The 25330-nt window shown below is 31.1% G+C and overlaps 13 protein-coding genes across 13 annotated transcripts; 4 read left to right on the forward strand and 9 right to left on the reverse strand.

Moving 5' to 3' along the window:
- Window positions 1–417: 417 nt before the first annotated feature.
- Window positions 418–2745, forward strand: ELE39_001614 (uncharacterized protein; the record flags this gene model as incomplete). Its single annotated transcript, XM_067344653.1, has 1 exon — window positions 418–2745. The coding sequence occupies one exon, from the start codon at window positions 418–420 to the stop codon at window positions 2743–2745; it is 2328 nt and encodes a 775-aa protein (XP_067201591.1).
- A 103-nt stretch (window positions 2746–2848) lies between these two features.
- Window positions 2849–3505, reverse strand: ELE39_001615 (Rab5 like small GTpase; the record flags this gene model as incomplete). Its single annotated transcript, XM_067344654.1, has 1 exon — window positions 2849–3505. The coding sequence occupies one exon, from the start codon at window positions 3503–3505 to the stop codon at window positions 2849–2851; it is 657 nt and encodes a 218-aa protein (XP_067201592.1).
- Window positions 3506–4013: 508 nt separating this feature from the next.
- On the reverse strand, window positions 4014–4949 carry ELE39_001616 (uncharacterized protein; the record flags this gene model as incomplete). The annotated part of the gene is made up of 1 exon (XM_067344655.1): window positions 4014–4949. The coding sequence occupies one exon, from the start codon at window positions 4947–4949 to the stop codon at window positions 4014–4016; it is 936 nt and encodes a 311-aa protein (XP_067201593.1).
- A 217-nt stretch (window positions 4950–5166) lies between these two features.
- ELE39_001617 (replication factor RFC3 AAA+ ATpase) lies at window positions 5167–6300 on the reverse strand (the record flags this gene model as incomplete). The annotated part of the gene is made up of 1 exon (XM_067344656.1): window positions 5167–6300. One exon carries the CDS (start codon window positions 6298–6300, stop codon window positions 5167–5169), a length of 1134 nt encoding a protein of 377 aa, XP_067201594.1.
- An 826-nt stretch (window positions 6301–7126) lies between these two features.
- ELE39_001618 (Ser Thr kinase) lies at window positions 7127–9154 on the forward strand (the record flags this gene model as incomplete). Its single annotated transcript, XM_067344657.1, has 1 exon — window positions 7127–9154. One exon carries the CDS (start codon window positions 7127–7129, stop codon window positions 9152–9154), a length of 2028 nt encoding a protein of 675 aa, XP_067201595.1.
- A 316-nt stretch (window positions 9155–9470) lies between these two features.
- ELE39_001619 (GCN5 like acetylase bromodomain) lies at window positions 9471–11435 on the reverse strand (the record flags this gene model as incomplete). Its single annotated transcript, XM_067344658.1, has 1 exon — window positions 9471–11435. One exon carries the CDS (start codon window positions 11433–11435, stop codon window positions 9471–9473), a length of 1965 nt encoding a protein of 654 aa, XP_067201596.1.
- Window positions 11436–11931: 496 nt separating this feature from the next.
- ELE39_001620 (deoxyribose-phosphate aldolase family) lies at window positions 11932–13200 on the reverse strand (the record flags this gene model as incomplete). Its single annotated transcript, XM_067344659.1, has 2 exons — window positions 11932–12823; window positions 12875–13200. 2 exons carry the CDS (start codon window positions 13198–13200, stop codon window positions 11932–11934), a joined length of 1218 nt encoding a protein of 405 aa, XP_067201597.1.
- Window positions 13201–13668: 468 nt separating this feature from the next.
- On the reverse strand, window positions 13669–13911 carry ELE39_001621 (uncharacterized protein; the record flags this gene model as incomplete). The annotated part of the gene is made up of 1 exon (XM_067344660.1): window positions 13669–13911. One exon carries the CDS (start codon window positions 13909–13911, stop codon window positions 13669–13671), a length of 243 nt encoding a protein of 80 aa, XP_067201598.1.
- A 629-nt stretch (window positions 13912–14540) lies between these two features.
- ELE39_001420 (lipin family) lies at window positions 14541–16271 on the reverse strand (the record flags this gene model as incomplete). The annotated part of the gene is made up of 1 exon (XM_067344459.1): window positions 14541–16271. One exon carries the CDS (start codon window positions 16269–16271, stop codon window positions 14541–14543), a length of 1731 nt encoding a protein of 576 aa, XP_067201397.1.
- Window positions 16272–16851: 580 nt separating this feature from the next.
- On the forward strand, window positions 16852–17790 carry ELE39_001421 (relation to actin related 2 3 (Arp2 3) complex subunit 4; the record flags this gene model as incomplete). Its single annotated transcript, XM_067344460.1, has 1 exon — window positions 16852–17790. The coding sequence occupies one exon, from the start codon at window positions 16852–16854 to the stop codon at window positions 17788–17790; it is 939 nt and encodes a 312-aa protein (XP_067201398.1).
- A 34-nt stretch (window positions 17791–17824) lies between these two features.
- On the reverse strand, window positions 17825–22439 carry ELE39_001422 (Ser thr kinase; the record flags this gene model as incomplete). Its single annotated transcript, XM_067344461.1, has 2 exons — window positions 17825–17838; window positions 17873–22439. 2 exons carry the CDS (start codon window positions 22437–22439, stop codon window positions 17825–17827), a joined length of 4581 nt encoding a protein of 1526 aa, XP_067201399.1.
- Window positions 22440–22586: 147 nt separating this feature from the next.
- On the forward strand, window positions 22587–23158 carry ELE39_001423 (Zn-dependent protease; the record flags this gene model as incomplete). The annotated part of the gene is made up of 2 exons (XM_067344462.1): window positions 22587–23111; window positions 23144–23158. 2 exons carry the CDS (start codon window positions 22587–22589, stop codon window positions 23156–23158), a joined length of 540 nt encoding a protein of 179 aa, XP_067201400.1.
- Window positions 23159–23188: 30 nt separating this feature from the next.
- ELE39_001424 (CCAAT-binding factor (CBF) MAK21 family) lies at window positions 23189–25279 on the reverse strand (the record flags this gene model as incomplete). The annotated part of the gene is made up of 1 exon (XM_067344463.1): window positions 23189–25279. One exon carries the CDS (start codon window positions 25277–25279, stop codon window positions 23189–23191), a length of 2091 nt encoding a protein of 696 aa, XP_067201401.1.
- Between the last annotated feature and the right edge of the window lie 51 nt (window positions 25280–25330).

Below are 25330 nucleotides of genomic sequence, written 5' to 3' on the forward strand. Positions count from 1 at the left end.
TAATTTGGAGAGTACTTTATTAACAAATCAACAGCATCTGGGCAAACTACCTCTGGAGCTATGAGTTTCTCGAAAAACCCACATCTTGCAAAGTGGGAAATTTTTCTAATAAAAGATAGGTTCATGAATATTATTGATCAAAATCCGTTGTTTATTTTCAAGGGCAAAAATGGTTTTCCTCATGTTAAAATAAAAATTACAAAATAAGTTTAGCACATGTAAAAAAGTGTGGAAGGACAAAAATTAAAGTAAAAATCAATACAAGAATATTATTGAAAGATGATTCTTCTATAATATATTTTTTAAATGAATATTTCAACCTTTTAAATTTGTGTGTATTTGATTGTGTGAACGGGTAATAAAGTTTCACATGTTCCCTTACGTTTGGTGTTGTAGAAAATGGTTTAAAGTATTATCATGAGGGAATCTGTTAATTCGGTTCACAGCGAACTACTTCCTAAGACTAAATTGGGTGCTGAATTTCTGCCTTTAAATAAAAAAGGAAATATTTCAAGAAAAAAAGTTGAGCCTCTAAATAAAGATAACACCATTAAAAAAATTAACGATACTAAAGAAAATGAAGAAATTAACGAAAAAATGACTGAAGTAAAAAAGGTTGGCGAAAAAAAAATCCAATATTCTTCACCCAATTCTTCTTCGAATCTATCATCTCCTAGAATTAAAAAAAGTTCAAGCGGAATTGCATCAGATGAGTCGGCTTCCATCTACACGGATTCTTCAAACAGAAGTTCAATAAAAATAAATGCAAGGCAATTTTCCAGAAATAAAGATGAAATAAAGAAAGAAGTACACGATATTGGGAAAAGAGTTTCAGATAGTAAAAAGCTTCAACCTTCGGAAAATGTTCCTGATGACTTAAGAGCGCAATTTGAATTAGCAGTCAATAAAGTGAGAGCATATATAGAAAAAGAATACATAGATCGTATGTGTGAAATCGATAGTGAAAATGCTATTAAATTGCAGAGAGAATTAAATAAAATCTTGCAGTCGGAAAGAGATGCGTTGGAAAGAGAAAAGTTCAACTTTGAAAAAAGGTTAAGGGATGAAATGGAAAGAGAAATGCATGCAACTATCGAAATTGCCGCTGTCGAGAATAAGAAGAAAGCTGATATTTCACTTGCAGAAATAAGAAAAGATATTGAATCACACTATATTGAAAGGCAAAAGGAAGTTGAGCAAGAGCTATCAAAGAAGAAAGAATTATTAGAAGAAGAATATTCACGTAAGAGTGCAGAGTTTTCGGATGTTATTTCAAAAAGAAGAATTGAATTAGAGGAGGAGTATAACATAAAAAAAAATGAATACTTAGAAGGTATTTCTAGAAGAAAGAAAGAGTTGGAAGAGGATTTTGAAGAAAGAAAAAAGTCACTAGAATTTACTTATAATGAAAGGATTAGCGCATTAGAAAGCCAATATGAAGAAAATTTAAAAATAAAATTAGAAGCTGAGATAGCCAAAAATCAAGCAAAACAACAAACTAGTATTATTGAGAAAGAAAAGGAGTTTATTCAAGGAAAGATATTAGTAGAATCATTAAAAGAGCAGTTAGAAAAAATGACAATTCAAAAGACTGAGTTAGAAAATATGAGTTCTAGTACAATCAATAATATGAAAAATTATATGAAAGAGTTACAAGATTCTAGTGAAATACAAAAGTCTCAGATAGGAACGTTGGAAAAAACAGTTAAGGCTTTATATGTTAAAGAGCAAGAAACTATGGAGCTTGTTAATCAAGCAAATGAAAAAATTTCAAATATGATGGATTTGAAAGAGGCAAAAAAGATTGCATATAACTCTCTTTTAAAAGGAATGGCAATGCAATTACTTGATGAGACTCTAAGAGTACACTATAAACAAAATTATTTAAAAAAAGGATTTGAAATTTTAAAAAAACAAATAAGCAGACCGAAAGTTGTTTCGACAAACGAGGACGGGAAAGGATTAAAGGGAAATGATTTAACTTTATTCTTATTAAGAAAGGAACAACTTTCACTTTTTGCGGAAAATGAAAACTTGATGTCTCAAGTAGAAGATTTGAGAGTTAAGCATTTAGAAGAACTTAAAAAAACACAAGAGTCTTTTATTATGTATAAAAAAGATTTGGAGAAAGATTCAAACAAAGAGACAAATGTTGCATTATACGAAACATCTATGTTGCACTTTGCATATATAATCAATACGAAAATTAGGCTACAAATGGTTGATGCATTCTGGAGAATGCAAACAAGACCAAGCAAAAGAAATCCTGTTGAATCAGAGGAGGTGAAAAGAGACAATTCGGTAAAGCAAATAGATTTTAACATCAGGGACAAGCTATTTGGGAATTTTTTAAGTTCATTATACAGAATTTCAAGAATAAAATTGATTTCATGTACTTGGAGAAAAATAGTTCTAAATGCAAAGTTATCATCATTCAAAACATTACCCACTGCACCTTTCAAAGATATGAATAATAATAGAAATTCTACTATCGACTCCTTCCATCTAAGGGACTTCATTAACAGCATGGGAAAGGATGGTGTAATGAACTTTGCACATCAACCGAATTATTATAACAAACTGCCATCTGTTATAAATGTACAGAATAAAGCAGTATTTGTCCCTTTAAGAAGAGATAATCCAATAACATATGGAACTTACTTCCAATATAATAAGGAAATTTTATCCGAAAGTTGTGTTACAGGTAAACCTGTAGGAAGTTACACAAGCGCTGACTTTAATTAGAAATATAAATTAGTTATAGATTGTTTAGATACATTTTTCAAATTAAGTATATAAATCGATTTCAATATTATAGTTATTTGGTATTAACAACTTTGTAGAAATATTAGCTTGAAGAACATCCACCGGAAAAACAATTTCCTCTTCCACTCCTATCTGAGCTAAACAATTGAAACCCTCCAGAGTTAACGTTGTTTTCTGTACTCATATTGTTAGAATCCAGTTTCTTTGTGTTTGGAAGTTTTCTTGCAATTTCCTCAAATAGTGCTTGGACATTATATCCAGTTTTTGCTGATGTTTCGAAGTTCAGTATTCCTTTTTCCTTAGCATAATTACGTGCAGTTTCGGAGTCTACAGTCCGACTACTTTCTAAATCATATTTATTCCCAACTAGGGCAACAACAATCTCATTATTGTTAATATTTTGTAGTTCAGATATCCATGACTTTGCCCCTTGGAATGTTTCTACATTTGTAATATCGTAAACAACTATGGCTGCAGCAGCTCCTCTATAATACATGGGTGCAAGACTTCTGTATCTTTCTTGTCCTGCTGTATCCCAAATCTCAAACTTGACAGTATAATCATCATCAACGCTCACCGACTGAGTCATGAATGCGGCACCAATTGTTGGTTCTTGATACTCATGAAATTCATCTTTTGAGAACCTAACTACTAAACATGACTTTCCAACTGAAGCATCTCCCAACAATACTAATTTCAAATGCAATGTTTTTGGAGTTTTTATTGCTGTCTGAGACATTATTTAAAATTGAATAAATTATTTGTCTTATTTCTCAATTGTACATGACAATAATAGCAAAATACTGTTAACAAATGGACGACAGTTACACTAAAATAAAGTTTAATCTTGAGTTTCCGAAATTAACAAACTTATTTGCCGTCTTATATTATTGCTCCATACAAATAATCATAAATAAATTTTCTAATTAACTGGGCAAAATATCCCCACATCCCGCAACAAAGTTGAATGTCTATTATACACTATCTAAACAAGAAAATAAATTATTTTCAGTGAATTGAGAGAAAGTAGGATTGATTTAAAAAAATACAATATTTCCCTATCTTTGAAATAGTTTGGAATCTAGCTATCATAATTGCAGAGTTAAGAATTATTTTTAAAATTTCCTTTTCACTTTGAACTTTAGCAATTAAAAATTTGGCCAATAAATAATTTAAACTGATTAATTTTATGGGCTAACTTGTCTTGCCAGAAAATTAGAAATCTAAGGGAATGTTAATAAGACAGTTTAAATGCTTCTGTTCGAACTTACCCAATTGTATGATCTAGAAACAAAACCTGGAATGTAGTTGGAATGCGAATTCATAAAGTCATTGATTTGAGAATGAGCAACTCTAAATGTGTATTGAACATAAGGATCAATAGGATATTTCACTCTTGTTAAACACCAATAAAGGGAAATATAAACTATACTGATTCTTTTTGTAAGTACTGCGAAAAAAATATAAATTCCTAATACAAATACTTCAAAAAATGCTCTTCTTTGATATAAATTACTTTTGTTTTTATTAGCAAGGCTAAAAATATTGATTATCTGTGCATTGTTTACTACTGGTTGGTATTTTGATACAATGAATAGTGAAGTAATTGCTGGAACAAAAAATATCATAGGAAATGAATAAATTAGACCAAAATATGCAACAACAGAAATCAAAGAGTGGAATGATTCTTCAGTTAGGATTTTTTGCCAAAATTCGATCGATAAGAATCTAATGGGTTTAATCGAAATATCATATAAGTGTGCTCCGAATCCAAAAATGTAGAATAAAGAACATATTTGTATAAGTAGATGCATAAATTTAGATCCACGGATTATTGGTACGAAATTTAAAATTGAAATGGTCAACGAAAGTAAAAGTGAAATGGAAAGCGACAATATCATCCATTGCTTGTATCCCCTAGAGAGTAAAAGTTTAGATTCATTACTTTTGGTTTGGAAATTAAGGCCCGAGAATTTACTCTCTTGTTGGTAAATGTTATAGTTCTGTTCTTTAACTTGTATCTCAAGATTAGGGTTCACATTCTTTTTGAACCATTTTCTTTTAAAAGTGATCAATTGAGATGCTGATGGCGTTGGGTAAAGATTATTGTAATATTGCTGCCATAATGTACTCTTGGACCAGTCATATTCTAAAAACTCTTTTTGTGCCTCTTCAGGGGTCATTTCGTAATTCCAGTTTGAGAAAGTTACAAAGAGAGAATTAATTTATTAGCCTAAATAGCAATAATAAATTACAAAAATTGATTGGAAATACAAAACTTAGTGGGAAAATGACCGCTTACAAATGCTTATCGTGTCTAATTGAACTAACAAAAAAAAAACACCGTTTATTCATGATAAATTAACATGTTGAATTAGAAATTTTATTTTTATATTAAGTTTAAACAAGCTTCTCCATTTCCATTCTAACTTCATGGAAGCAAGAAACAATTGCAGCGAGCTGTATACTTTCGCTAGCACCTCTCGAAAGCCTATATTCGATATCTGCAAGCCGTCTCATAAGTAGCGGAACAACTTCTTCAGGCCAATTTGTTTCCATCGACTTGCCATAAAGGCCATTCACGAAATCTTGGGTAGAATACCCATTTTCATTTTGGGTATTTTGAAGCGCGCTAAAACCGTTTGAAAAACTCTCTCTTGAGAGGATTCCAAATATATAGTCTATTTCACTCTTTGTGGGTATCCCGAGAATTCTGTGGATCATCTCTTCATTAATATATGTGATGAGCCCTTCGCTAGATGTTCCGTTTAGTTCTCCTGAATCTTTATGTTTCCGAATGTTATCATAATTACTCATGCTGCATGACTGTAATACATTTAGAACCTTCCTCATATCTCCCCCTGAGTACTTTATTAGCGATTCTTGGCCTTCTGGAGTTATGAAAATCCTCTCTGATAGTGCAATTTCTGATATTCGATTCTTAATATCTTCAATGGGAAGTGGGGAAAATCTAAACTTTGTGCATCTACTTTGCAATGCAGGAGTTATTTTATTAACGTAGTTACAAATAATACAAAATCTGACGTGTTCAGAATAGCGCTCCATTATTCTTCTAAGTGCCATTTGAGCCGCACTAGTCATCATATCTGCCTCGTCTAGAATAATTAACTTAATATTCTCGCACAAGTTTTTGTTACACTCTAAATTTTCAGTACTTGTATCAGACATTTCTAAATCTAAACTACTTGGATTTGTTCCACCAATGTGATTTAATGTAGTTGATGCACTTTCTGAAAAACTTTTTATTGCATCTCTTACAACATTTATACCACGGTCATCTGATGCATTAAGCTCTAGCACCATCTGATATTTTCTATCTTTGTAAATACACTTGCTAATTGCATGTATAGTTGAAGTTTTTCCAGTTCCAGGTGGTCCATGGAATAAAAGGTGTGGAAGCTGGCCGGAACTAATAAATTTTTCTATAGTGCTAATTATATCCTTGTGCGACAGTAAGTCCTGCAACCCTGAAGGTCTATACTTTTCGACCCACGGTAATTGAATTTCCTCCATTTTAAAAAAATTAGCCTCGGTTATTGCTATGAAATTTGTGGAATACAGATAATTTTTGCCTATTTAATTAATATTTTATTTTATAAGCGATAAAGGCCAACAGTATTCTGCCACTAGAAAATTATATAATTAGTACCGCCCATAAAATTTGAGGGAATTAACCATATATTTCGATGAATAGAAAAATTTATCTGTAGCTTTTGCATCAGATAATAGATTAGACAAAATTTATAGAGTAAATAGCTAATTTCTATTTAAGACTATGATTGTTTTCTTTATTTAGCGTTACTTTACACTTATTTTTTAAATGGTTATATAATTTAAAAGTGAATATAAAAAAAATTTGGAAATAGCGCGCATGTGTGTTAATGTGTGTAATAGTCAGTCTACAACTTTAAGACATGTGAAGAATTGAAAAAGAGGAGGTGTGATAATATTATTAAAGTGTAGGTCTATTTTAAGAGCCTTTTATGGATCTTCCTAATTTGTAATCGTAAAGTAATTAGTGGATTGTATTTATTGGGGCAAATTAAGTTAATTCAGGTAATGAGTAGGAAGGAGAAAGGCCGGAAAGGAGTAAGGAAAGATATTTATTAATTTTGAAGACTTCTGACTCAAACAAAATTACTTATATTGCAATATTTATTTGGCTATAAATTTGCATAAAGCCAAAAGTTTTTTAAGACTACATTACTGTGCCCAGAGGATTTTTAGTTTAGTTAGACAATAATCCAATTGTTAATTATATCTCAAAACAGCTATTATCAGTTAATTATTGCAGTATAACATATTTTTAGTATTGAATATAAGAATATACTTGCAAATAATGCATGAAGAACTGAGAATTAGAAACAACTCCTTAAATGAACAAAAGGTAGCAAATATAAATAAAAAAGGGAATTTGGTGTTTTTTTCACAGGAATGCAGTTGTTATAATAGCGAAAATTGTTTTGCTCTGGCTTCTCCTCACGCATCCTTTACTTCTTTGGCATCATTTGCCTTGTCATCCTCTTCTTCAAGTTCAATTCAACCAGTTGGGAATACTTCTCCTCACAAATGCGAACAGAGATGTAATGTTGGGAATGAACATTTGAAAAAACATTGTTGTATTCCATCAACTTCTTTGTCATCAACTTCATTTTCTATGAGCGAAAGTTCTAAGTTAGCAATTAGTCCCGGAACAAATGCTGGCAAATTTAACATAGTAAATAAGCAGATGAACGGTAATATCAATACAATAGTCAATAGTAGCTTGACCGGTTTTTCTGAAAAAAATATGCAAAATACAACTTCAAAAGTTGGAAATGGGAAGCATGCAAGTAATACAGTTTCAAATTCAAATATCGCCTTTCTTAATGGCATTTGTTATTCGAATGTTAAAGCACTATCACAAGAAGAAAGCGATAAGCTCGCAAAGCAGCAAAGCAGAGATATAGATACAAGTAATATAAATACCTTAAATCATCCCAAGCTTACAACTTACGAATGCGATAATACCTATACCGGATGTTCATCAGGTGCGTTAAATGGAACTGACATAGATAATATAAACTCATCAATCACGAATTCAAATCCTGCAATAAATTCAGCATCTAAAATTACAAAAATCTCAAAACCTTCAATTTTAGGAAATAAAAGTCAAGTGGTTTCAAAAAACTATTCACTAGTATACAAACGTTTATATGACTGTCTCGGTCCAGTAATGTTCCCCATAGCTCCATTAAAAGGAATTAAGCATCCAAGAGGTGAATTAAGGCTATGGCCAACTAATCATGATAGAGTCATTTCGCAGAATTCATCAAAAAGAAAAGTTCATAGATCTTTATGGATTCCTCCAAAAAGCTATGATCACACATTTGTAAATGATTTAAACGGCTCAGAAACTATTTCTGCTTATCCAATGGCATTAAAATTTGTCGAGGATGGAAATGCACGTGATGGAAGAAGTATTAAAAGAGAAATAGAATGCCACTTATATATATATCAGAGGTTATCACAACTTCAACAGGATCAGGGATATGATAACTTGGAGGATGCATGGCCATGTGCAGAGTTGATCGGGTATTATTTAGATAAGAAAAACCCTGGAAACTCTGTACTGGTCACTAGAAAGCTTTCAGGACCAGATTTTTTTGACATTATAAGATCTGAGCATTCATCTTCTGCCAATTTAGTATATAGCAAGTGCCAAGCGCTTTACGAATATAATAAGCTTCAATGGTGCACATTAGCATTAACAAGAATTGCGCAATATTCAGCACTGGGAATTAGACACAATGATATTAAACCTGACAATATAGTATTGGATTTTTATTATAATAGCACTAGTAAAGAAAGACACTTAGATGTTAAAATTATTGATTTAGGTACCGCTTCCATGCACAGTGCTAAGGATTTCACGGGAGGAACCTCATGGTATGAGAGCCCTGAACAGAAAATGCTCGAATACTATACAAAAAAAAGCAGAGATTTGAAATCAGCGAAGACGGTTGAAATTGGACTTTCCTCTGATTCATGGGGCGCAGGAATCTCCATAGCAGAAGTATTAATGGGAAGAAGAGTTGTGGACAGTATGAAAAGTCCATATGGGCCAGGCCCATTGGAATTCAAAGGAAAAGAAGGGTGGTTAATGGATCCTCAAGAGTGGATCGAATTTGCAAAAATGGCACTGGGATTTGATAATTCAAACTGCCCATACAAGTACAAAATATGTGAAGAAGCTGCTAAATACGTTTTTAATATGCTTGTGCAAGTTAATTCAAATAAGAGAGCTAATATTAAAGATGTAATACAGAAAATGGACTATTATACTCAAAAGGCATACCAGGTTGTTAAGCAAAAGCATCAAGCATGATGGATAATCACTGTTATATATACTTAATGTTTAAATAGTATGCATAGGTAGTGAGGATGAATCTAGCAAAATTAATGAATTTGAGAAAAAAAAATTCAGAAAATTTGTATATTAATGAAATTTAAAAAATTGGCCAATTAATAAAGCTTTTAGAACTATATTCTACTGAGAATATGTCCACAGTTAACTGATTGGATTTTTTAATTAATCAGATTGTATCTTAAATAAATGGTTTAACTTAGAAATAATGAATATATATAATTGTAAATACAATTTTTAGGTACCAAAAATGTAGTTATAGATATATTTTAACAGTTTATGATTCCTGTATCGTTTGCAGCATTGGCCAAATAAATGCCTCCAACTGATTTGCGTATTTTGTATATATAGTGTTTTTTGCATTGTAAAATCTGCAGTTATCGAACATCCGTTTAAGCTCACTACTAAACTCAGATAGCGTTTTATATTCTTTGTTTTTAGCTTTACGCTTCATAGTTTGGATATCAGTTGGCTCTTTGATAATTTCATAATAATCTGATGCTTCTCCTACACTTACTGGTTTTCTAAATGGCCATGCATTTTCATGTCTTGATAAAGTGTCAAGTAATTGCCAAATTTGATCATTCATGGAAAGATCAACCTTGGACTGCTCAACAGGATCAATTTTCTGTTCCACCCAACCAACTTCTAAAACACCAGGTATTTCACTGGGCTTAATTTTTTTGTTACTTGCAGTAAAATTTTTTTCCGGTTTAGAATCTATAATAGGAGTAAAATCTTCAGACTGAGGATCATTTTTGAAATTATTAGCTGGTTCGCCATCATTCATTGTTTCGAATTTAGTTGATTCAACATTTTCTAGATCCTTTTTCAATTCATTATTTGAATCTTGAACTGGCATGCTTTCTTCATCTTTCCATAAATTGATACCTGGATAGACTTTTAAAGGCCTAATCACATTAATAGCCCTTAGCAACGCAGACTTTTGTTCATGGAAAAGATCGGACAATCTCAAATAATTGATCTCTGGATTTATGTAACACTCCATTAAAGTACCACCATCATAGTCTTTAATATATCCAAACCATCTCTCTTTTGGCATACTCACCTCTTTTCTGAAACCCTGTTTTCTGAAGTAACCGGTAGCAAAATTATCTGCATATGTTAAAAAATACTCTATTTTGCTTTTCTTAACATGCTGCTTTAAATGATTCATTAATCTTGTGCCGTAACCTTTAACTTGCTCAGTGCTAGTTACTGCTAAAAACGCAATTTCAGCAAACCTTTGCTCAAAGTATGGACGGAAGCATACTCCTCCAATTACTTTTCCTTTTTTCAACAAACAGAAAGAATAATGGTTTCTGTCAAAAATCAATCTTACTATATATTCTCTTGGCATTTTTGGTAGTTGTCTCGCAAAAACATTTTTTAATGCAATAAGTTTAACAAGATGCTCTGGTTCTCTATCATTTGTAATGCATTCAAATGAAATAATACCTAGTGCTTCTTCCTTTGCACTACCACTATCTCTATGAAGAAAGCCTAATCCAGTTTCAGACAATAAACTAGATTGAAGAGTTTCATCGTCAGAAATATATCTCAAGTGGTCCCAAGCTTGCCTTTTCAAATGATCAATAGATTCTTTGGAAGTAATACCAGAGGTTATACATAATTTAACAGCAAATTTCATGCATATAGCCTTACTCAAGTTGCTTTTTAACGCAAATTTAGTAAATATTCCTGAAGTTTCAATATCACTAAGAATTACCCCAATATTTGTAAACAATAGAGACTTTAAAAATGAAAGCTTAAACATTTCACAAACTTTTCTACCTGCAGGAGAATCTCTCTTGAGGAATAACTTCCAAGCATTGTAGTTGTTTTCATAGTTTTCATCGGGTAAATAATTCATAACAAAGCTTTTTACACTTGCTCTTTCATCCTTTTTTATAGTTGGAAATGGCCCTCTTTCACGAGCTTCAATGCTAAGCCATTGCTGAATATTAATAATAGAAAGCACAGCAGAAAATATCTCTTCCAAAGTAACTTTAAAAATTCTTATTGACTCGTTATTTACATCTCCTTGTTCGTTTGAAAGCTTCAAAAATTCAGAAAAATCAAAATTTTTACATAATTTTATTAACTTTGGATCAGAATAGTCTTTATATATTTCTTCCAAATACTCCCTATCAATATTTTCTATGACTAAGGGTGAAAATTCTTCAAAGACGACTGTGCGGATTTCCCTATCAATGCTGGCATTTGCCTCTTCAATAAACATTAAGTAGCGAAATTAAAACTTCCCCAAAATATATATGTTAAGGTGAGTTATTTTTTCTCTGCCAAGTTACGAATTGATTTTTATTAAGGATATAAAAAAAATATTTTGAAAATTGCGTTAAAAAGCCCGCCATTAGTTTGCTCAATAACAAGCAAACAAAACGAGATAAAGGAGAGAATTTACTAGAAATTAAGCAAAGTTTCTATATCGCTCCACATATTATCTACTTTTTTATCACCTTCAATTAACTATAGCATCTCAAAAATAACAACAGAATTTTATTATAAGGTAAATTAACGTAACTTAGATATTTTGTATCAATTAAATTAAGTAAAATTCCCCATGTTCTCATGGGAATTTGCATCCTCAGAGAGAAATATACCATTTCGTGAGCCAGAATAAACTCTTTGGTATTAATTTATTAGATGAGCCTTTTCTCTTTCACATTTTTGCATCCACTTTGATTTTATCTAACTTCAGCGTATTGATAACTTACCTAGTTTATAAGATACTCTACAGAAATAACCTTTGATTTATTGTTTCCAAGGTCTACCTCTGATATAATGCTCTTATCTGTATTCAAAGCTTCTACCTTGATGATATCCTTGTTAATATCAATAATTTCTTGAGAACCAATATTTTCGCGTGTTTGGCTTGATGAAACAGGAGCAGATGGATGTGAGATACCCGTTAGTTTATTCTCAGGTGATATATCGCTTTCTTCTTGGTTAGCTTGCTCAGTGTTAATGGGTTTAATACCTAATGTATGAACGATTCTTAATTCATCATCAATTCCGAGTAATTCTTGGATAATTAAAGGATGTAGAGTAGAAGAACCAATTCTAAATGTATTTGGCGATGAGACGTATTCTTTGCCAAGAGCTTCCTCTACTTGCTTGATAAATTCTCTGGCAGTGTCCAATGAGCTTACACCTCCTTGAAGTTTTATACCAACTGTGCGCTTCTGTAAATACCGTAATCTGTTCGGAAAAATAAGAGTTCCTTTAACAAAGCTCTCATCATAATGAGCTTGTAGCCTTTCCAAGACCTCTTCATCGTCTCCAGCAGCAATTTCTTTGTCACAGGGAGATTCTCCTTCAATGGAAGATTTTATTTCGGTGAGAAGTTGTTTCAGGTCTTCGCTGTTTAATCCTTTTTTTACTTTCCCTGTACATGTTACAATAAAGTCAGCACCACCGAGGATTGCACACCTAACTAATGAAGATAGCCTAGATGCTTCATTGATTTCACCTATTTCTAGTACTACTTTCAGCAATATGTTTGGTCCAATCAATGATTTTACACGTGCAATTTCATTGATCACTTTTTCCATCTGTTGTAATAGCAATTGATGTGTGTATTTGTATAGCATTGGGTATATAAAGCTCCTAAAATAAAATATTATTAACTCAAATGAATATAAACATGAAATAGCTTACCTATAATCAACAACATATTCGATTTCATGTACTTTGTAATACTCGACTGCATTGTATATTTCTGCATCAATAGCTTCTGAGCAGCCATCACCTCTTGGCCAAGCGACAACAGTAGATAATGCTGTGCTGCTATTTTCAGGTAGTGAATGTTTGACAGATGGGATAAATTGTGGATAGGTTGAAATAGAAACAGGAGCCAAAAGTTGATCTGAAGATGCTTCTCTAATTGCATTCTTCAATAATTTATTGTTCATTTCTGAAGTGTAAAGTGTAAGCTCACAAACATTTGCAACCTTTCTTAAAAATTCTTTTTGATCTTCTCTCATATTTTAGAGTTAGCAAATCTTCTAATGGTGAAAGTACTTTATTGTATAAATATAAAAACTTAGGTCCACCCTTAAATTACTGGAAACCCAGGCTTATTTGTTGAGTTTGAGACTATCTGTTGAAAACCAAATATTTAATATTTTAGCACTCACACAGGTTTCTCCAGAAACCGTATTATTTACTTATATTGAAAGCTATATAAATATATATATTTAATACATAATAGAATTATAAAGCAAACATGCACACTATGCGCAGCAGCATGTCTCTCACAGCTAGTTTTTTTTAATTTTCAAAGATTCAAACCGCAAAGAGAGAAATTCGAAAATTAATACGATACGTAAGCAACTTTAAACAGATGGATTAGTTATTACAAAACTACCTTTATAGTAATATTTGAACCATAATTTCAACAATAGTTTTTTGATATTTATAAGTTTATATATTTATTATTCGGGGCTCACATGTCACAATTCACTTTCAATTATTGATTCTATTGTATGTGAGAACTGGAAACTTGAAACTATTTCAGACGCGTCAATACTTGAGAAGTAGTTTGACATCGCGGTTGCTGTTTTATAAGAATTTATGTTCATTGAACAATCAGAGTTATTATCTTCTATGTCACCACACTCGGCATCTATTACTTCACGTTTACTTGAACAATTAATATCTATAGTGTCATTTTTTGTCTTGCTTAACATATCCATAGGGTCCACTCTCCAATAATTGAATGAATTATACTAAAGGAAGAGTTAATAAAGGAAACAGGTAAAACTATTCACAAACAAACACAATAACATTAGAAATCAAGTTCAAAATCATTAAAAAATTAGATTAAGAGAGATAGATCGAAATAAAACACTACCAAAATTTATTTCATCAGTCTATCGTGTTTAATCCTATTTTCAATGATTGTACATTGCTTTTTTATAGAATTTGAACCCAATAGTCTAATATTATCATTTTATTCGCAATTTCGAGTGTTTATTTGTTAGAATAGTAACAACAAAACTGCAATGAGAAATGGCAGCAGTGGCTTTTCTTAATCTTAGATAACAATTTGATCCCGATCAATATTTTCTAAGTTACATGTACATGTTAGCCAGTCACAGCCTCCATCTAAAGCAGTATGTTGCAGTAGTTTGTATTTTCGACGAACCTGATCATCCAAAATATCCAATTGATTATCATCATTTTCAACAAAATTGCATTTATCTTTGTTTAAATTATTTTTTGTAGATTCACTAAGCGGTGGGAACATATATTCAACTATTTCTGATAGAGTTTCGTATCTGAAATTGAGTTTAATAATCAACAAAAATCAAATATCGTTAACTTACGTTTTTGCATAGGTTTTATTTATATGATGTATCACCCCTTTTGGATCTATTATGAAAATTTTCCCCTCAGGAATTCCAACATGAGAGTATGAACGATAGTCGGTATCTCGATTTCCAAACCCAGCATAAAGGGGGTTTCTATAAATTGGGAATAAATTTCTAATATCCCTCAAAGCTGCGATTTTGAAAATATATGGTTTTCTATCTATTACCTCTCTCTTAAATGATGGAAACAGTCGGTCAGGAGATAAAAAAACAGGTCCATCAGGCAAAGTTACATTACCAGAATTTCCCACTTGTTTCAGCCCAAACAAAAAGTCACGGGTTGCATCCGCCTGGCCAATTGCTCTGGCAGTCAAATAAACAATCTTGTAGCCATTCGCTTCAATATTTGTCATAAGCTCTGCTACACCCTGGTGTGACCAATCTTTCCCAACAATTGGCATAAGTTGGCCCAACACATCTGAGCGTGTTATTGTACCATCGACATCTGATACCACAATCCTCGAATCAGGTGGCCAAAAATAAATAGTCCCACTCACAGTTTTCTTACCCTGCAAAGAAGACTCAACGGTATAAGTTACTCGATTTGCACCCCATTTCAAATTCATGCTTTTTAATTGATCAGATGTTGGCCTCAGGGAATGTCTAAGGTACTTGACAGGAGTTTTAGATCTACATAAATACATACAATCTGGTGCGTTAGTTGGAGTGTCCATTCTTATCAAATTAGGTGAACTCGATATGCTTTCAATACTTTCAAATGAAGACACTTCACAGTTATCAACGGAAACAGGTGCTGTCAAGCAGCCTTGTATATGAGTTTTAGAAGGTAATGGGAGTGTTGACGAAAAGCATCTATTTGCACGGTGATTTACATGATTAAGATCAAAATTGGAGTTAATAATTCCACAATCTGAAGATGAACGAATCTTTTTGGAGCTTCTTTCGGGTATTCCTAAAAACCTCTTCAAAGCTTGTGTTGATGGAAGCTTCCCAAATGCGATTATCGATGTAAGTACCGGATAAAACGCCTTAATAGGATAATATGGAGGCTTCCCATCCATAATTGCAACTAGGCATGAATGATACCAAAGATCTGGGTCATTCTCGAACTGCTCAAAGGAAATAATATTACTTTGAAATACGTATTCATCATGTCTTGAATCTTCCTCACCTCCATATAATAAATGGCCACACAGGGATAGTGTAATGTTATATCTCTGAAAAACGTCAGTTTTATTTTGACTATTCTCATTTTCAGTTTCCATATTTGTAAAATTTGAAGGATCAGTACTGTCTGTCTTATTTCTATACTCAACGGTTGTTTCAAATGATTTAGCGTGTGACATATTATTTAAATTTGAATTATTTGCCGGCTGAGAAGGCGTACTAATCTCCACATCACTAGGTGATGATTGTCGAGAGTCTGTTGGAGAAGAAATGTTTTCAAAATTATGTTCAGGAGGATCATCTTGGTGAATAAAGTAAGCTTCACCTGCAGCTCCTAACTTCATTTTTAATGGGATGTCATTCCCGTTAACATTGATTGAAACATGTTTCTCCCTGCTCTTAAGTAACTTCGCCTTACCAAATCTAACATGGAAAGGAGTACTATGAAGTGTTCCATCTGCTTGAGGCACAACAATAATATCAATACATCCACTTAAAGTTGCTTGATTTATGTCCAATACTGAACTAACCGAGCTTACGATCCTTCCCCACATCTTCTTTACTAAAAAAAAATACAAATTAATTCATATTATTATGTATTTTGGCCCTATAAATCAGGTTATGAAGTTCAATACCCAATTCAGTTTAAATAAGAGTTTAGATAATTATAAGCTTAATTCAAGGGCGAGAATGCATTAATTAGTATAGTATATTCTAGCCTAATCAGATTATTATTTCCTCATGAAATATCAATTAATCAAATATTTTTGGCGCCCTAAATCAGTTGAAACTGATGGGGAGGGGGGAGTTGAAACCAAAACTTTGCTGATTTTAGAAAATTATTATGCATAATTATGTAGTTAAGCAAAAAAAAACTCTTTGCAAAGTCTGAATCATTGCTTTCTCGATATAATATTAGAATTAGTACTGAAAAAACGTGTTACTTTGGCCAGTATTTTAGTAGGTCTTAAAGGAAGTTAGAATCTAAAGTTTTAACTTAATCCTGCTAGTTTTTTTCCTAAATTAAAATATTCACCTTCGTAATTATTATTTTAAATGTTTTGTTACTAATTAAAATGAAAGCGCCATTTTTTTCCTTGCTTATAAGTGTTTGTGAATAGTATTTGTAAATTCATGCAATCAAAAAAAATAGAGTTACAAGATACGGATTCGAATGCACCTTTATTGCCGTATTTAAGGAGGCTTTTCAATACATTAAACAAAGAAATATGTTTATTTTACCTCCCATTAAATTTACCATGCATGTTTTCGGTTCCTTTTATAGAACAAGAACATTTAATCAAAAACCTATCAAGTACTGATTATGATGATGTATCTGATTCAAAGAAAAGCTTCTTTAACAGGGATAACAAAGTTGAGCTAATTAAGAGTCTGTATGTTTATAGACACTCAAAAGAATTTTGCTATATTGAAAGCTGCATTGACAGTGTAAGAGTTAGTCTCAAGTTCTACTTTAAATGCGAATTTGAAAAAAGATTGTTTAATCAGCTTACGATTTTTATGAAGAAGAATTCAGATTACCTGCAATTGGTACGGAAAAAATCTATAGAAGGATTTGATATTAGCTTTTTAATTACAAACCACACTTTAAATTCATACAATAAAATTTGCATAAGCAATAACAACGTCAATAAACAAATGGGTAAATATGACGTGATCCACTTTATTTTAAAGTTTGTTGTTGATATTGATAGGCAAATTCAAGATAAAATGCTTCAATCAACATATTTTTCGAGATATTATATTAGAAAACTACTTCAAGAATTCAATGTTAATGTTTTATATAAGCAGAGTAGCACAAATATCTCCAAACAAACGAAACAAAAAATAAATGAAACAAATAAATCAGAAGTCAAACTAATAGAATCTAGAAAAGCAGAAATGAGTATTAGTGAACAAAATAATAATTTATTAGAAACCAACAAGAATCTCACATTAAGAAATATTAATTCAGTAAATGTAGCAACTCAATTGAATGATTCAATAGGTCGAGATGCAATTGTGCTGAAAGCATTGAAAACTAGAAATAGAATAAAAAATTTGATTAATTAATCATTCACACAATAAAAATCGATAAAAAATTGTACTAGCCCAAATTCGCTGTCGAGAATTATTTCCAAATTATTCGAGTTACTTGTACCTGAGTAATTATTAATAAACTCTTTAGCATAAGAAGTCAAGCTGGCATCAGAAAAAAGACACCATTCTATTTTGTACTTGATTTCTGAATATAGTATTTGATTATTTTGATTTTCAGGTAAGTATGAGTTATTCATTAAATTTGAATATATTATGTTATTTGCTTGAAACGGCGACTGCAAGGATTTATTTGAAGAGCCCAACGATACATGTTTTCTGTTATCGCCAAAACTCCCACGAACTATATTTACAATCCAGTGTAGTAAAGGAAATCTGCTTTTTATATGGCTTTTTTGTTTGATAATATCTACATTATTTAATAAGATGTTTCTTTGGCATTTTATCCCTTTTAATAACAGTAGCTGTCTTAATTTAAATGATTTAACTTGATATTTGGTGTTATTATTTAAAATGAAAACGTGAATTCCTGAACTTGAAAGTAATTCACTATTGTTAGGTACGTCTGTATTTGATAAAGGGATGATTATCTTAAACTTAGTGTTTCTGAGGATTTTGTATATTATTCTTTCGAGTACTATTTCAAAACCCACTGCAGAAATTCTATCATTATTATTATTGGAACTACAATTCTTAAAGAAAATTACTTTATTAGTGTTGGCACTAATATACCAATTATCGAACCTTCCTCCCTTGACAAGTAGCTCAACGTTAGATTGTTTTAGAGAAGCATATGAAGAATTTGCATTACTTAAATTATACTTATTTTCAAAGATTAAATCCATTATGCACCCTACTTTACAAACAGGTATGTTTTGTGAATAACTAAATGAAGGTTCTGCAGTTTGGCTATTGTTGTGATCACAAGAAGTTTCACCTGAAAAAATATAGAAAAAAAAACCTGATTCAAAAAAGTTATTGTTTGGAAACAGTATTGGATCAAAAAATATCTTTGTAATACCCAAATTGGTATTGTTTAATAAATTGTTGAATAAAAATATTCTATATATGACCTTCAGTAAATTAGGAGTTACTAATTCTGGATTTATAAAAATTTCATTTTGATTTACCATTTTTTCTTCACTAAAATTATCTGTAGCTTTAAAGTTTACAGCAAAATTGTTAGTATTGCCTTTATTATTGATTAAGTTGATAAAAAGTGGATATTTTGTAACTTTTGCTAATTCCTTGAAAAACTCGTTTTTACAAGTAATGATAAATTTTTTCTTTTCTATCTCAAACAAGCTGGAAATTTCATTTGTCCCTTTATTAATTATTTCAATCAAATTATGTATTGAGCCCATGAAATCATTTATAATAAACAAAATATATTCTACCACTTTTTCTAAAATTGATGGGTATGATAATATTTTTAATCCAATATAATATTTCAAAATTTGTTCTGGAAGCTCAGACTTAATTATATTTGATCCTTCAATTTCGCGATCAAAACTGTAACTATTTACGAATTCTGCAAGAGAAATTAATGTAATTTTTTGCAAAAAATTCAATAATTTCGCTCTTGAAACTCCTATAGGAATGACATTCTGCAGCCAAATCTGAATATACTTTGCCTTTTCATACTTAATTCCAACCCAACTTTCCAACAATGTGATAAATAGTTGAGAGTCTCCCCAAACTAAAATGGGCTGTCCAATAAGCCTCTCATAAGGCTTCAGTGTATCTAATGCTGTAATAATAATTTCAATATCATAATAAATTACAATATTATAATACCACATTGGAGAAATGTTTAAGTTACCACTAATATTTTGAACTTCAATAGGAAATTCAAAGAAATTGGTAATACCATCAAATTGTTCAATAACTTGATCATTTATTTTCACAACAATTTCGTATGTTCCAAAAAGTAATTCTTTAGGATGCCCATGAGTCATCGTGCCTCTGCTATTATTCGAATCCAAGTTGACTAAATTGTCCTGCGTATAAATTGAATCTATATAAAATCTTTTAATTACAGCTCCCATTCTTAATCCCTGCCCATCTCCGAGTTGTGCAGACATATTTTTTAGTATATTATTACACAGCACAAGTGGATTTCCGCTTCTATCCAAAAGAACAACAGTTAATGGGTTATCAGAAATTGTTATACTCTCATTTAATTCACTATCATCTTTGCTATTTTGTGAATTCTTTTTAGAAAGATGTCTTCTACCTTTTTTATTTTTTTGTTGGGATTCAATTTGACATCGTTCATTTGTAGATAAAATTAAATAATCGAGATCGAACTTAACTTTTCTTTCATTGCAGTTGATCTCACTCTGAGTTTGTTCATCAATCATTAAATTCCTATTGTTACTTTTTGGAAACAATATGGGAATTCCAACTTCTGTTGCTCCATGTGTTTTGAAAATATTTTTTATATAATTAATTAATTCAAATCTTTTCTTGTAATAATGATGGTGGTTTAGTAATAAATTATCTGATTGGAATGAATATATCTTGTACCCAGAATTGTTTAGCTGAAACGGGAAATATGAAAGGCATGTATTGCTTCTGTAAACTTGTTTATCCAATGATCTTTTTTCAATTGAAAAGAGTGTTGAGAGTATCTGAATATTCTCGTGTATATATGGGTTCCTACTAATAATGTCACATATCTTCTGAGAGCTATATTCTCCTCTTGTGCTAACCAAGTCAATATCACTCGCACGTATCACTGAATCTTCTGAATTTAAATAGAACTTTGTTTGTTTCAAAATCCACTCATTATATAGAAGCTGATAAGATGTAGGTCTCTCTTCTGGATTGTGGCTTAATAACGACTTAATAATTATTTGAACTTTATTAGGAATATTGCAATTGCTAGGAATGGTTCCATATTTTGTTAATTGAGTGAGTATCTGTACCCTTTCCATTCCTGTTTTAAAAGGAGGATGGTACATCTCAAATAAAATGACACCAAGACTAAAAATATCTGCACTTTGATTATAAACATTGCCTTTACATTGTTCAGGTGCCATATAAAACATCGTGCCTACGCCTGATGAAAGTTCTTTATTTGTTTTTAAACCATCAATTGTGTTGCTTGAATAAGAAAATCTTTCGAAAATATTAACAAATGTTGTAAGCCCAAAGTCTCCTAATTTAACCAAGTACCAATTTTCGTCTTGTATTTCATTAGAATTTTCATCAAATTGTAAAAAAATATTTGAAGGTTTTAAATCACGATGAATTACCCCCTTTCCATGTAAATACGAAAGTCCCTGAACTATCTGATAGAAAATGTGCCAAATAAGCTTGTGGTTATTATAAATCAGCCCTTTGTCAATTGCATTTTGAAGAGAGTAACCAGAGCAATACTCCATTTGAATAAATAAATAAATAGATTTCTTTTTATTTCCATGAGTTAATACTTGGCTTGGCCCTTTATTTTTGTTATCAGCAGGTATATAGAAATCATTCGATATATATTGAGCTGTCATTGCAGAGAATTGAGAAATTAATTCAGGGGCGAATGAGCTGTAAATATTTCCGTTCAGCAACTCATTATTAATGCATCTAGAGTTGCCATCAACAGATTCTTGAACCCAAGCATGGTAATACCTAACTATTTTTTCATGATTCAAACAAGCAAGCATTGCAGCCTCATTTATTAACATTTGGTTCTCATGCAAATTTTTTGAGCTGAGTGGTATTTGCTTAATTGCATAGGTACACTTCCCTCCAAAATTTTCTCTAGCCATAAATACAGAGCCGAATCCGCCATAGCCTAATATTTTAATAACCTCAAAATTGTCTTCAAATCTATTTGAAGAAAGCATATAATAGCCATCTTCTTCATGATTATTCTCATTTAACGAAATTAATTTGCACTCGTAATCTCCAAGACAATCTCTATCACTTTCAGCATCATTTGCTAATTCATTTTCACGAACTGCTTGAGTTTGATGCTCACTTTCTTCAAATTTATTTGAACAATTCAAAATGTCCTTAATAATGTTTATTACTTGCGTGAGCCGATACTCGATTTGAGGAGTTTTAAGAAATTTGTCAATATTGATTTTTATTCTTTCTTTAAAATCCTTATTTAAATTATAATGAGAAAGGTAGCAAATATCGGGTGGAATCTTTGGGTATTGATTAGTGATTGAAATCTCCAATTCAAGTCCTTTAAATTGTTTTTGAGCACTGTCTTCAAAATAAGAACCTAAAGAATCGAAATTATTAAAGGAATTGAATATATTTTTAGAGCTTGAATTATCTTCTGGAGATAGTGACTTATTATCAAAAATTTTATTGTTAATATACTCATCTATAACAAAACGCGTACTATTTATAGTAATATTCCCGATCAAAACTGTCAGTAACAAATTTCGATTTAATGAGGTAGTATTTAAATTTAACCCAGAGCCTGAGCAATAACAAATTGACCTGTCGTTCACCTCTTTATCACTTTGATTATCCTCAAATAAAATCAAACTCCCACTACTTCTATCATTGTTTGATAAAGAATGCAGTCCACAAAGCCTTAAACTTTCGGTAGAAATAAACCCAAAATCCAAAATATGAACTATCGTATGCTCATCTTTAGAAATTAATTCCAGCTCTTCAACCAGGCTTATCATTGAATCTTTATTCATTTGATTGCATTTTTTATAGAAGTTTCTTAATTCGAAAAAAAAAAAATCAATGGGCCGCCAAATTAAAGGCAATAAAATTTCATAATTTATTTTTCTTAGATGCTATCAAAAATGATGTATAGGAAAATTGGATAAATCGATCGACAAATGATATTTTTGTCTCTAATTGGTGCATTCGAACCTATTATAAGCCTAAATAACCTCAAATTCATTGTAAAGAACCTCGAGATTTTAACAGGGAAAGAAATTAAATTTATTAAACATGCAGAAGCTGACATAAATTTGGTTATGAAGGGAAGGTCTAATAATAGCAACGTTTCTAACTTAAAAGAATATGTAAGCTTGAGGGAGCAATCAAATATAGGGGAGCATCATCAGATTTCCACAAATTCTATGTTGGAAGTATTGCTAAAAATGAAAAACAAATTTATTACAGAAAGTTCAAAAAATAAAATATATTCCAATTTTTTTTTAATTGGAATAACAAGTTTGGATATATTCCCAACAAATGATCACGAATATGTGTTTGGTCAAAGCGACCCAGAAAAAGGAATTGCAATAATATCCGCATACAGGCTATACCAAAATAATGAAAACTTAATGAATAGCCGAATATTAAAAGTAATAATGCATGAATATGGTCACTTAATGAATTTGGGACACTGTAAACATGTCTGTTTGATGTCTATTATATGTTCAATCAGCGAACTCGACAATAGGACTTTATATTGCTGTGAAAATTGCTTAAATCAAATTAGGGAAAGAAGTTCAACGTCAGAGTCAGTGAAGAACTTGTTCGAAATTTGAGACAAGTTTGTAGATGATAGTTTACTAAACTCAATATAGTTATAAGGAACAATATTTTTCTTTTCTTTAACTTTATTAAAGCATTCTGAGTAATTATATAAAATACCGTTGGAAGATGTTATTTCATGAGCCAAAATATCTTCCGTGCTTAAGCCAATTAGATCTTCATAATTCAAGTTATGGAGGTGGTGGTTGACTTTTGCATTGCTTGCGTTCATAGTTAAAGTATTTGATACATATCTAATTACAGGTATAACACTCTTATTGTGTATATATAACTCCCAAAGCCCAAAGTTACTTGACAAATAGGTACCCATTTCACAGTTATTATTTAAATTGTCAACTTTATTCATTCTTTGCTCTTCTAAATTGTTTACTGATGACTCGTAAAGGTTCGAGAATTTATCATTTTTATACATATTAATACCTCTATCATATGACCAAAGCTCACCCTGAGTATTTTTCAAAATTGTGTCTACATATTCATAAATTTCATCACTTTCATTGAGAGATAATATTGGGAACAGTATATTTCTATGCTTTTTAATCAAACTATTAACCAATGCAATTATCCAAACTGTATTGTTAGTGGAAGTAAAAAGTGAAATTCTAATCAATTTTTTAATGAAGCAACTCAATACTGTCATGGGAATTAACGGTGAAAACAGTGAAATTGATAGTAGTTTTAAGAATTTTGTTCTAACTTTCAACGAAAAAATTGGTGGACACAGTAACTCGTATAATCGACGATAGTAACCTGAACTTATATTTTCTTCACCTTCTTTATCAAAATGAGAGCCTTCGTTTAATCTATTATTAACAATAAGGTAAAATAGCCCATTTAATGAGATTACGGAGATTGCTAACTTATCAATTGGATTTATCTTGTTACTTACACCATCAAAGCAATTTTTAAATATATCAGCAAGTTCTAATGGGTTAGATATTATCGGGATTACAAACTCTGAAACATACTCTAATGCATCCTTTAAAATTGGAAGTGGAATAACTCTGTTTTCATCATCATAGTTTGTAATAACTATATTAATATATTTCAACCAAAGCTTTTGATAAACTGTTCTATAATTCTTGTCAAATTTAGCAATTTTACCTAGATCTCCATCAAAGTCAGAGCCAAACAAAAGATTGGTTTTGTCTTTACTTGAATAATCGATTTCTCCTAGTAGATTCTCATTACTCGGAATTGGTAAGTTGACCAATATATGCTGTACTCTTAGCAGAATAGTTGTTACCAAACTTAATTTCTTGTTATTATCTATATTAGTTTTCATACACTTATTTTTCTTATCGTCAAAATTGAAGATAACTCCTTCCGAGTATTTGTTAAGAAAATTTAAAATATTTTTTAAAAGAAAGTACCTTAAATCTTTAAGATTAATGATATATTCATTAAGAAGCAAATTTTCCATGATAAATGTATCATTTGTCATGTTATTTTTACTATCCAAAATAATTCTGTTTACTTCATTTTGTTGGATAGAACTCGTCAAAATACTTCGAATGATAAATGTGCTTAAGGAAACCGGGAAATTACCATTGCAATTAAAGTTACCTTTAACCTTCATATTCTTATAGTCTCTAATCATAATGTCATCTTTAAGCCACTTCATAAGCATTTGTACAATCATAGCCCGTAGCTTACTTCTATTAGACGAGATACATTTAGCCAGTTCACTGTTTATTAGTATATCTTCAGCACCATTATATTGGTTATCCATAATAATAGAAGATAATTTAAGAAATTCGTGAACTAACGACCTTAATGAAGATACGGACCCATTTACATCAATATCTGTATTCCCATCTTTTATTAATTCTTGAGATAAATTAATATAAGGGCGTTCAGTATCTCCCAAACTAAGAATATCAATTGGTATAGGTTCCATTATGGCTTTTCTCACCTCAGAAATTTGTTTGTTCAAATCTATCAATATTTTCGTTATCATTTCCAATTTAATCTTAGACTTTGAAGTTTTATTAAGCTTTTCAATTGTATGGGTATAACATACCATATTTTGCCAATTCTTTCCTCAAAAAATTCAAAAAAGAGCCCTAAAATATTG

The sequence above is a fragment of the Cryptosporidium sp. chipmunk genotype I genome (assembly GCF_004936735.1).
Source record: "Cryptosporidium sp. chipmunk genotype I strain 37763 chromosome Unknown contig_18, whole genome shotgun sequence".
NCBI classification, from domain to species: domain Eukaryota; phylum Apicomplexa; class Conoidasida; order Eucoccidiorida; family Cryptosporidiidae; genus Cryptosporidium; species Cryptosporidium sp. chipmunk genotype I.